Genomic DNA, 12,401 nt, shown 5'->3' on the forward strand with positions numbered 1-12,401 from the left:
GAGAATATAGACAAAATATAAAAGGGAACATATAGAGGAAAGTGTGAATGGATGCGTAATAGCACTAGATGATATTAAGTACATCAAAGAAACAAAAAGTCAGCATTTGCTGAATGTCTACTCTCTTTTGAAAATATGAGAAAGTCAGCTTCACGTCCTTTTGCATTGTTACTAAGTAAGGGTTAAAACTTAACCATCTTGGAGCCAAATCTTGCCTCTCATTAATTTTGTAATTTATTACCCTGTAAAACTACAAATCTGAAAATGTTTAGATAGGACATGTGCTGCTTGCATGAGACAGCAACATTGCCATGGGTAAGATCATGAACTCTGAAGCTCAATGGCTCAGATTCAAATCTCAGCTCAGTCACTTATTAGATCTTTGAACTTAGACAAGAGCTGCTTAACATCTTTGTGCTTTAGTTTTAAATCCCATAACATAGTTTGAATTAAAAGTATTAAAAATGTACTTTCATTATAGGGTTAACAATACCAAGCACTTAGAAAACAGTAACATACAGAGCACTTACAAAATACCAACTGCACAGTCCATTTTTGCTTTTGTGATTTGTACTACTAATTTCTTCATTTTTTTTCCTTATGACAAATTTCTTTTTTTAATTTTTGTTTTTCTTTACATCTTCATTAAAAAATGGGATACATGAACAGAACGTGCAGATTTGTTACATAGGTATACATGTGCCATGATGGTTTGCTGCACCTATTGACCTGTCCTCTAAGTTCCCTCCCCTTGCCCTCCACACCCCAATAGTCCCTGGTATGTGTGATTCACCTCTCTGTGTCCATATGTTGTCATTGTTCTTCTCCCACCTGTTTGCTGATGATGATGGCTTCCAGCTTCATCCATGTCCCTGCAAAGGACATGATCTCATTCCTTTTTATGGCTGCATAGTATTCCATGGTGTATCTGTACCACATTTTCTTTATCCAGCCTATCACTGATGGGCCTTTGTGTCGGTTTCATGTCTTTACTATTGTAAATAGTGCTGCAATAAACATATATGTGCATGTGTCTTTATAGTAGAATGATATATATTCTGTTGGGTATATACCAAGTAATGTGATTGCTGGGTCAAATGGTATTTCTGGTTCTAGATCCTTGAGGAATCACCACACTGTCTTCCACAACGGTTGAACTAATTTACATTCCCACCAACAGGGTAAAAGTGTTCCTTTTTCTCCACAGCCTCACCAGCATCTGTTGCTTCTTGACTTTTTAATAATCGCCATTCTGACTGGCATGAGGTGGTATCTCATTGTGGTTTTCATTTGCATCTCTCTGATGATCGGTCATGTTGAGCTTTTTTTCATGTTCGTTGGCCATGTAAATGTCTTCTTTTGAGAAGTGTCTGTTCATATCCTTTGCCCATTTTTGATGGGGTTGTTTGTTTCTTATAAATATGTTTAAGTACCTTTTAAATTATGAATATTAGACCTTTGTCAGATGGGTAGATTGTAAAAATTTTCTGTCATTCTGTAGGTTGCCTATTCACTCTGATGATAGTTTCTTTTGCTGTGCAGAAGTGCTTTAGTTTGATTAGATCCCATTTGTAAATTCTGGCTTTTGTTGCAATTGCTTTTGCCGTTTTCATCATCAAGTCTTTGCCCATGCCTATGTACTGAATGGTACTGCCTAGGTTTTCTTCTAGGGTTTTTAATGGTTTTGGGTTTTATATTTAAGTCTTTAATTCATCTTGAATTAATTTTTGTTTAATGTGTAAGGAAGGGGTTCAGTTTCAGTTGTTTGCATATGGCTAGCCAGTTTTCCAAGCACCATTTGTTGAATAGGAGATCCTTTCCCCAGTGCTTGGATTTGTCAGTTTTGTCAAAGATCAGATGATTATAGATGTGTGGTGTTATTTTTGAGGTCTCTGTTCTGCTCCATTTGTCTATATGTCTGTTTTCATACCAGTACCATGCTGTTTTGGTTACTGTCGCCTTGTAGTATAGTTTGAAGTCAGGTAGCATGATGCCTCCAGCTTTGTTCTTTTTGCTTAGGATTGTTTTGTCTATATGGGGTCTTCTTTGATTCCATATGAAATTTAAAGTAGTTTTTTTTTTCTAATTCTGTGTAGAATGTCAATGGTAGTTTGATGGGAATAGCATTGAATCTATAAATTACTTTGGGCAGTGTGGCCATTTTCGTGATATTTATTCTTTGTATCCATGCGGATGTGATTTTTTTTTCATTTGTTTATGTCCTTTCTTATTTCCTTGAGCAGTGGTTTGTAGTTCTCCTTGAAGAGGTCCTTTGCATCCCTTGTTAGCTGTATTCCTAGGTATTTTATTCTCTTTGTAGCAATTGTGAATGGGAGTTCATTTATGATTTGGCTCTCTGCAGGTCTATTGCTGGTGTAAAGGAATGCTTGTGATTTTTGCACATTGATTTTGTATCCTGAGACATTGCTGAAGTTGCTTATCAGTTCAAGGAGTTTTGGGGCTGAGACAACGGGGTTTTCTAAATATAAAATCATGTCATCTGCAAACAGACAGTTTGACTTCCTCTCTTCCTATATGAATACGCTTTATTTTTTTCTTTTGCCTGATGGCCGTGGCCAGAACTTCCAATACTATGTTGAATAGGAGTGGTGAGAGAGGGCATCCTTGTCTTGTACTAGTTTGCAAAGGGAATGCTTCCAGCTTTTGCCAATTCAGTATGATATTGGCTGTGGGTTTATCATAAATAGCTCTTATTATTTTGAGATGTGTTCCATCAATAACTAGTTAATTGAGAGTTTTTAACATGAAGGGATGATGAATTTTATCAAAGGCCTTTTCTGCATCTATTGAGATCATCATGTGGATTTTGTATTTGGTTCTGTTTACGTGATGAATTACATTTATTGATCTGAATATGTTGAATCAGCCTTGAATCCCAGAGATGAAGCTGACTTGTTCATGGTGGTTAAGTTTTTTGATGTGCTGCTGGATTTGGTCTTCCAGTATTTTATTGAGGATTTTTGCATCAATGTTCATCAGTGATGTTGGCCTGAAGGTTTCTTTTTTGTTGTGTCTCTTCCTGGTTTTGGTATCAGGATGATGCTGGCTTCACAAAATTATTTAGGGAGGAGTCCCTCCTTTTCAATTGTGTGGAACAGTTTTAGAAGGAATGGTATCAGCTCCTCTTTGTACTTCTGGTAGAATTCGGCTGTCAATCCATTTGGTCCTGGGCTTTATTGGCTGGTAGACTATTAATTACTGCCTCAATTTCAGAATTTGTTATTGCTCTATTCAGGGATTCAACTTCTTCTGGATTTAGTATTGGGAGGGTGTATGTGTCCAAGAATATGTCCATTTCTTCTAGATTTTCTAGTTTATTTGCATAGAGGTGTTTATAGTATTCTTTGATGGTAGTTTGCATTTCTGTGGGGTCAGTGGTGATGTCCCCTTTATCATTTTTTATTGTGTCTATTTGATACTTCTCTCTTTTCTTCTTTATCAGTCTAGCTAGTCATCTATCTATTTTGTTAATTTTTTCAAAAAAAAAACCAGCTCCTGGATTCATTTATTTTTTTGGAGGGTTTTTCATATCTCTGTCTCCTTCAATTCTGCTCTGATTTTAGTTATTTCTCGTGTCTTCTGCTAGCTCTTGGATTAGTTTGCTCTTGCCTCTCTGGTTCTTTTAATTGTGACTTTAGCGTGTGAATTTGAGATCTTTCTAGCTTTCTGATGTGGGCATTTAGTGCTATAAATTTCCTTTAACACTGCTTTAGCTGTGTCCCACAGACTCTGATACATTGTGTCTTTGTTCTCATTGGTTTCAAACTTCTTAATTTCTGCCTTAATTTCATTATTTACCTAGGAGTCATTCAGGAGCAAGTTTATCAATTTCCATGTAGTTGTGTGGTTTTGCGTGAGTTTCTTAATCCTGAGTTCTAATTTGATTGCATTGTGGTCTGAGAGACGGTTTGTTATAATTTACGGTTTTTTGTATTTGCTGAGGAGTGTTTTACTTCAAATTATGTGGTGAGTTTTAGAATAAGGGTGATGTGGTGCTGAGAAGAATGTATATTCTGTTGATTTGGGGTGGAGAGTTCTGTAGATGTCTATTAGGTCTGCTTGGTCCAGAGCTGGGTTCAAGTTCTGAATATCTTTGTTAATTTTCTGTCTCATTGATCTGTCTAATATTGACAGTGGGTTGTTAAAGCCTCCCACTATTATTGTGTGGGAGTCTCAGTCTCTTTGTATGTCTCTAAGAACTTGTTTTATGAATCTGGGTGCTCCTGTATTGGATGCATATATATTTAGAATAGTTAACTCCTCTTGTTGAATTGTTCCCTTTACCACTATGTATGCCCTTCTTTGTCTTTTTTGATCTTCGTTGGTTTTAAGTTTGTTTTGTCAGAGACTAGGATTGCAATCCCTGATTTGTTTTGCTTTCCATTTGCTTGGTAAATTTTCCTCCATCCCTTTATTTTGAGCCTATGTGTGTCTTTGCATGTGAGATGGGTCTCCTGAATACAGCACACAGATGAGTCTTGTCTCCTTATCTGATTTGCCAGTCTGTGACTTTTAATTGGGCTATTCAGTGCATTTACATTTAAGATTAGTATTGTTATGTGTGAATTTGATCCTGTCATCATGATGCTGTTTGTTCATTTTGCTCACTAGTTGGTGAAGTTTCTTCATCATGTCATTGGTCTTTATATTTTGGTGTGTTTTTGCATGACTGGTTCTGGTTTTTCCTTTCCATATTTAGTGCTTTTTTTCAGGAGATCTTGCAAGGCAGGCCTGGTGGTAATGAAATCTCTCAGCATTTGCTTGTCTGGAAAGGATTTTATTTCTCCTTCACTTGTGAAGCTTAGTTTGACAGGATATGAAATTTTGGGCTGAAAATTCTTTTCTTTAAGAATATTGAATATTGGCCCCCACTCTCTTCTGGCTTGTAGACTTTCTGCTGAGAGGTCCACTGTTAGTCTGATGGGTTTCCCTTTGTATGTGACCTGGCCTTTCTCTCTGGCTGCCCTGAGCATTTTTTCCTTCATTTCAGCCTTAGAGAATCTGATGATTGTGTATCTTGGGGTTGATCTTCTCATGGAGTATCTTAGTGGTGTACTCTGTATTTCCTTAATTTGCATGTTGGCCTGTCTTGCTAGGTTTGGGAAGTTCTCCTGGATAATATCCGGAAGTGTGTTTTTCAGCTTGTTTCCATTCTACCCATCTCCTTCAGGTACTCCAACCAGTTGCAGGTTCAGTCTTTTTATGAAGTCCCATATTTCTTGAAGGCTTTGCTCATTCCTTTGCATTCTTTTTTCTCTAGTCTTGTTTGTACACTGTATTTCAGCAAGGTGGTCTTCAAACTCTCATGTCCTTTCTTCCACTTGGTAGCTTTGGCTACTGATACTTGTGTATGCTTCACGAAGTTCTCCTGCTGTGTTTTTCAGCTCCATCAGGTCATTTATATTCCTCTCTGAAATGGTTATTCTAGTTAGCAGCTCCTGTGACCTTTTATCAAGGTTCTTAGCTTCCTTGCATTGGGTTAGAACATGCTCCTGTAGGTCAGCATAGTTTTTTATTACCCATCCTCTGAAGCCTACTCCTGTCAATTCATCTGCCTCATCCTCCATCCAGTTCTGCACCCTTGGTGGAGAGACATTGTGATCACTGGGAGGAGAGGGGTTTTTAGCATTTTTTTGGTTGATTCTTTCTCATCTTCATAAATTTGTCTAGCTTCTATCTTTGAGGCTGCTGACGCTTGGTTGGGGTTTTTGTGGGAGATTTTGTTGTTGATGCTGTTGTTGTTGCTTTCTTTTCTTTCTTTTTTTTTTTTTTTTCTTTCAATGGTCAGGTCCACCTTCTGTAGGGCTGCTGCAGTTTGCTGGGGGTCCACTTCAGTCCCTATTCATCTGGTTCACTCCTATGCCTGGAGATGTCACTCAAGGAGGCTGGAGAACAGCCAAGATGGGTGCCTGCTCCTTCTTGTGGGATCTCAGACCTCAAAGGTCACCAACCTGTTGGCAGTAGGATCACTCCTATATAGGGTGTCTGACAACCCCTCTTGGAGGGTCTCACCCAGTTGGGTGGCACGGGGAATAGGACCCATCTAATAAAGCACTTTGTCTCTTGGTTGAGGGGATGTGCTTCACTAGGGGGAAACCGACCTGTCTGGGCTGCCTGGATTCCTCAGAACTACCAGGAGGAGACGCTAAGTCTGCTAGTCTGCAGAGACCATGGCCACCCCTCCCCCTAGGGGCTCAGGCCCAGGGAGATCTGGATTCTGTCCCTGAGCCTCTGGCTGGAGTTATTGGAGTTCCTGCAGGGAAGCCCCACCCAAGGAGGAATGATGGGTCAGGGTCAGGCCTGAAAAGGCACTCAGGGTCAGGCCTGAAGAGGCATTGATTCTGCCACAGTGGGTGTGTTGGGCTGTGAGGGACATGTCTTGGGACCGAGCCATCCAGCCTCCCTGGCTCCAGCAGGGGAGAAAGCACAGCCTGGAGCTACAGATATGAATGTTGCCTTTCCCCCACCCAGGGAGCTTAGTGTGTTAGGCAGTTGTGATTCCCAGTGCTGGCTGCTGCTCCTCTTCTAAGGAGCTCAAATGGCTTAGGCAGCAGGCAGCTGCAGCTGTGGGGCTGGCCTCCTCTCCACCAGGAGTTCAGCAGGCTTAAGCAGATTCCAGCTGAAAGGCTGTTGAGAATCTGTGGGGCTTCGGGGTTGTGATGCTAGACCCAGTGGCTTGAGTTTGTGAGTGGGGTCTTCCAATCCATGGGTTTCACAGTTCCGTGGAAAAAGCACTGTTTCCCCCGCTGGGTAGCACACTCACTCACCGCCTCCCTTGGCTGGGGGGAAGGGTCTCCCCTGCCCCGTGCGGCTCTCAGGTGGACCACTGCACCACACTGTTCTTCCCTCCTCTCCGCAGATCATGCCAGCCTCCTAGTCAGTTCTTATAAGAGAAACCTGGATACCTTGGTTGCCAGGGAAGGATTCACAGACTTACTATGGTTCTTTTCCATGGGCGCCTCCGAACACAGCTGTTTCTAATTGGCTATCTTGGTCCTGCTCCCTGCCCCCGCCTCCCCCAGCCCCCACCGCTCCACTGCCTTCATTTCTTCATCTGCTTGTCTCATTTCTGTTGCTTGCTTGGTCTATCTTGGTATTTATGTGTGAGCCACCTCTATGCAAAGGCATTGGTCTCAGCCTTGGTTCTTGATTTATTCTCTCCCCTCCTTCCTATATATACAAAGGTTTGCAGAAAGGCAGTGTATGTATTACAACCAGTTCTCATTGAAACACGAGATTAATTATATACATCTAAAGGCTACGCTTTGCAATACAGATCTCCAGCCTCAGGTTAGGTCTCCGCTGATCTGCCAACTGCTCAGATATGCCTAAATTCTGCCTCTTTTGTTACTACTGCCTGACTATCCGGGGTCTTCCATGTGACCTCTGGGCTACAGCCAAGAAGGGAATCAGAGACCCATGGCTGGTGGGTAATATGACATGTACATTTAGGCTTTGACCCCAGAAGCCCTAAGCAACCTTTTCATGTGACCCAGCTTTACAGTTCCTGCAGGATCCAAGAGCTGACACTGAAATGAACCTCTGGCTATCTGAGTGGACTGAGCAAGTGACACAGATGTTCTGCCAATTTCCCTAAACAAGTAACAGGGATAAAGGACAATAACCTTAGCTCAGAAGAGGCCCCAGGAGCAAGGAAGCCTGGGAGTAACTGCTGCTGGCTGGCCTTGACTGCTGCCAAGGGCAGGCATGGTGATATAGCAGGGAGTAGAAGTCACAGGTATCTGCTAAATTTCTAGAAGGCCATATCAGTAACCTCATACTTCTTACCTTCTGCTGAGACACCTTCTCCTTATTACTATGCAGAAGACCAGAAACTTTAACCTAAAGGGAGGTTAAACTTCTAATCAAATATACATGGTGAACAATGAGAAGTGAAAATTCCTTCTTCTCGCTTGTCCCCTTTCTTGTGTAGGGATGCAGTAAGTGCTGGGAACTGCCACTCTGAACCATTAGACCTACGGGGCTTCATGTTATGTTAGTACTTCCCATACAGTAGGGATGCAGCAAGTGCTGGGAGCTGCCCTTCTGAACCGTTAGACCTACGGGGCTTCATGTTATGTTAGTACTTCCCATACATGCTTTCTCTCTTTAGCCCTCCCAGTAATACTATTAGGTAGATTGAAATGCCCCCCCAGGAATTTTCTGTGGATTTCCAACCTGCAGGTGGCCATAGACCATACAGGCTATAGACCATACACTACGGTTATGAAAAATGAAATGGAGCATGGCTATGAAACCATTTTTAGAACTTATATCGTGCTTAACAAAGGTAATGGGGACTGTTCATGACTGCAGGCAAAGGGAGGGACCTAGCCCTGCGGGAGAGACCACTGTAGCATGAAAAGTGGGATATACTGATAACTAGGAGGGCGTGGGAGGAAAGGGCATTGAGAATCCAGTGGGAGGGTTTTTCCTTGGCACCAAATAGGAGCTGCTTTTCTTCCCCCTCCAGAAATAGTGGCAAATTAATGAGGGAGGGGAGAAGTTGAAGATGCAAAGACGAAGATGCAGTCATAGTGAAAGGTCTCTTTCTAACAAATTAGGAAAGAAGGTAATTTGTTCAAGCAGAGAGGCAGGAGAAATGGGAGTTGGGGACATTAAAACACCAACAATGTGATTAGCAATAAGCCAAAAATGAATGAAATCAACTTGATTAATATTATTAGTAACACTCTCTGAGCACATACTCTGCCAGGCTGTATGCACTAATCACTTTATGTGCTTTACCTCATTTAATTCTCTAAAGAGAAAGAAAATATTGTTATCCCCATTTTTCAGATAAGGTGAATTAGGCTCAATGTTTTGTTCAAGGTTGTACAAATAATAATTGATGGAACTGAGCCACAAACACAGGTCTCCAAAGAGAGAATCGTTTTGTCACAGTGCCTTCAGGGAAACACGATATTACTCAGCTGGACAGGGTAAGACAGCAATGGCTGCTGACATGGATTAGGGACTAGCAGACTGCATACCGCAAATGAAGGAGTTGAGAGGTTTTAGTGGATAGATTTCTCAGGCAAGGTAATTAAGCAGATGAAGGCAAACAGAGGAAAAGATTGGGACACGAAGATGTGAAGAGGTTTTTAGCTTCTTCTAAGAGTTCAAGTGTTATGACTGTAGAAATGATACAACTTTTTAAAGCAGAATCCCGCTGACCTATGATGGGAACATAATGTGAGGGAGGAATAAGTGACTGTTTTCTTGAGCATGGGGAATTTGGAGCTGTCTGTTACTGCAGCATAACATTTGTGTGTGACCCTATGTGTGGCAACTGTTTGTGATTTTGATGTGTGACAGAATTATCCAGGCTTCATGTTCAAATGCAGTGGCCCTTGCCCCATCTCCAAATGTACTGATTTGGAACCTGGACTGAGGCTGGAACATGACATTTTTAATAAGTTCTTTAGGTATACCATACCTACCACATTTCCAGGACTAGTGAGGCACCCAACCTTGATTAATTGGAGGCACCTAAGGTACATTTGTGAGACTGGAAACAAGGCATAGTGCAACCATGACTTGCCAAAAAAATTGGTAGCTTTCTTCTCTGGCCTGAAACACCCCGTGCCAGGATATAAATCTTGGCAAGATTTCAGCTACTATGGGCCCTCATGCAGGGCACAGAAGTCCTATTTCAAGAGGTTATTAAAGTATGTTCTTTCATCTAAGAAGGTAAGTTTTTCAAAAATTGTCAGGATATGCAGTATTCTAATATTGTATCAGATGGACACCTGACTAACATGACCTGACATGTTAATTCATGTCAAAGTTTTATTATGTCTAGAATTATAGTGAGATTCTTGATTAACAATTCAAGGTAATATTGGTTGGCAAATCTTTCTATTATTGGTGTAGGAATAAGGGCTGATTCTGTCTATAATCAAAATAACTATCTTTCATTACACTGCAATTTAAAGTAGGTTTATATGATTCAACATTCTCAGCATTTTATATGAAATGTACATAAAAATATTAATTATGTGAGCCTCCTTTCCTCCTCACAAGGATAACACTATTTAAATTATTTCAACAAAATGCTAATTATTATGAATACATTTTAAATTTTATGGAACTTGAAAAATACTTTAATAGTTATCTCAACAGTGGTACAGGGTAAAAGGTGAAGTTTATAAAGAAGCAATTTTCTCATAGTAAACCTGATCACAAATTGGTAAAAGAACAAATGATAAAAAGTGAGGTGAAATGATTTGCAAAAAGAAGTACTACACTGCCATCTACTGTTCAAATAAGTCATATGCTTTAATTGCTATCTGATCTTAATGTGCATTGTACTTGGGAGTGGAGGGGCGGAGAAAAGAGAAACTTGTGAAAAACTGAGATTATCAGACTCCTTCTCAGGTATTCTGGTTCTGTGGAATGGAGATGGAATTCAGGAATCTGCCTTTATAGGAAGCACTCCAATCATGCCTATATAGGTGGTTCCCTAAACATACCTTAAGAATTACTCAAATATATCTTGGCCATTGTGAGGTATGACGCACTCTTTAAACATGCCAGGCAACACACAGTTCCACCACTGACCCATGCAAACAGATGGTTAGATTTCATAATAATTTTTAAAGTGATTTTGTTTATGGCTATGTAGACAGTTGTGTATGCTAGAATAATTCTTTATCTCCAGGTTTCAACTGTGGCATTCTCTAATCAAGTTTGCATTGCATAAAGTCATCTTTCACTCTTAGATTGTTTTTGATAAGGAATATGCATTTTTAAAAGAATTGGGTTTCTATCATTTCTATTGTTTTCCTTCTCATCACGTATTCACTTTTTTTCTGATAGGATAATTATTGATGGAGCTAATTTGACCATATCTAATGTAACTTTAGAGGATCAAGGCATTTACTGCTGTTCAGCTCATACTGCTCTAGACAGTGCTGCCGATATAACTCAAGTGACTGTTCTTGGTAAGTGCACTAACTAATGAGAAATCTGTTCATTTCTTCATTTCTGATTAAATCCCATCGTTCCTGGGCAATAAAGCTAATGATTCTTTGAGCCCCTGCACATATATTGTTAGTTTCAAATTTTTGTTTAAAAAGCAACACAACTTCAAATCCTTTCTCCTTTTTTCATATACAAGAAATTAATTAATGCTTAATTTTTTTCCCTACATGTGTTAATTTGCCAATAGCAGTGGGAGGTAAGTGATGCTATCCGCAGAAAGAAAAATAAAGCACGCTTGAGTTCCTAGCACTCCTGAGCTACTCTTTCCTGGTGTGCAAAGAAATGGGGCTGAGGAATGGAGGTGGGCTAGACTGGAGGATCTCGACAGGGGCCGAGAGGTGGATGCACGGTGGTCATCTCTAAACCAAAGGCACAGACTGAGTTCCCAGGGTTCCAGGAAGGATGGAGAGGCACTTCCAGCATTCTACAAAGGAATGTCTTTCATTTTTGTTGTTGTTGTTGTTGATGAAAGTACTAATCAGGAAACAGTGTGCACACTTCACTAGTATAATCAATGCAATTACTCCTGAAATCACCAATGTTTAAAGCTCTTAGACCATCTGCTGGATGTTTTCCAAAATTTCCCTTCCAGATTCACTCTCTACCAGCTCTTTGACCTAGAAAGGTTGCTTTTAAGGACAACATCAGCAAACCACTTTCCTTCCAGCTATTATTTGGTTCAGCAAGTGGAGGGCTGTTTGGAGTGTTGTACTGATTCTCCCTACTCCGTCCCTGTGGACTGGCTGTGTCCCACTGCCAAAGTCATGGCTTCTGCAGACAGGGTCTCCTCACACCATTCCTTCTGATGAGGCTCTAGCAGCTGCATCCCACCACCAATATTTCAAGTCTCTCTCACACCCAACCTACTGAACATCCTGCCCACATCTTTTTAAAGATGTTTTATTAAAACGTTTTGGAACTATCCTAAATTTGTGTGAGTTATTCATTAATTTTCTGCAGGGACCCTAACAGCTACAGACATTTGTTCTGTTTCAGTGGCCACCATTTAGTCTTTCTTTTAGTTTGCAGATATTCCTTAAAAGTATTGTTTTTGCCTACCCTTCTTTATCATATGTCTACATTAATCACTGTTATTAACAGACCTTTGTGTCTTTAGCACGCCAGCTGTTGGGGCCGCCTGTTAGGTTCCAAACTAGGGAGGTGGTGGTACAGACCATGGGAGAAAATTCAGTCTCTTCTGAGAGACTGATACAAAAATGGGCCAACAGGCTGGATCTCTTCAAGTAAAGCAAATGGCCAACCTGTCTCGGGTGAAACAAATGGCCATCAAGGTTGGGTTCTAAAAATAAAAGAACAGTTTCCACTTATAGAAGGTAGGGATTTGTAGAGTTGTCGAGTCGGCTCAGCAGAATTGTACCTTTAGGCAAAATGTT

At 40.6% G+C, this 12,401-nt stretch overlaps 1 protein-coding gene across 11 annotated transcripts in view; it reads left to right on the top strand.

Annotated features, from left to right (window-relative positions):
• CHL1 (cell adhesion molecule L1 like) overlaps positions 1-12,401 on the top strand; it is a 209,574-nt gene that overhangs the window by 168,819 nt on the left and 28,354 nt on the right. For all 11 annotated transcript variants that reach the window (XM_004033505.5, XM_031009568.3, XM_055380962.2 and 8 more), the window contains one exon: positions 10,843-10,967. In XM_004033505.5, coding sequence (XP_004033553.1) covers positions 10,843-10,967 — 125 coding nt within the window. The remainder of the gene's footprint in view (positions 1-10,842; positions 10,968-12,401) is intronic.

The sequence above is a fragment of the Gorilla gorilla genome, chromosome 2, assembly GCF_029281585.2.
Source record: "Gorilla gorilla gorilla isolate KB3781 chromosome 2, NHGRI_mGorGor1-v2.1_pri, whole genome shotgun sequence".
Lineage (NCBI taxonomy): Eukaryota > Metazoa > Chordata > Mammalia > Primates > Hominidae > Gorilla > Gorilla gorilla.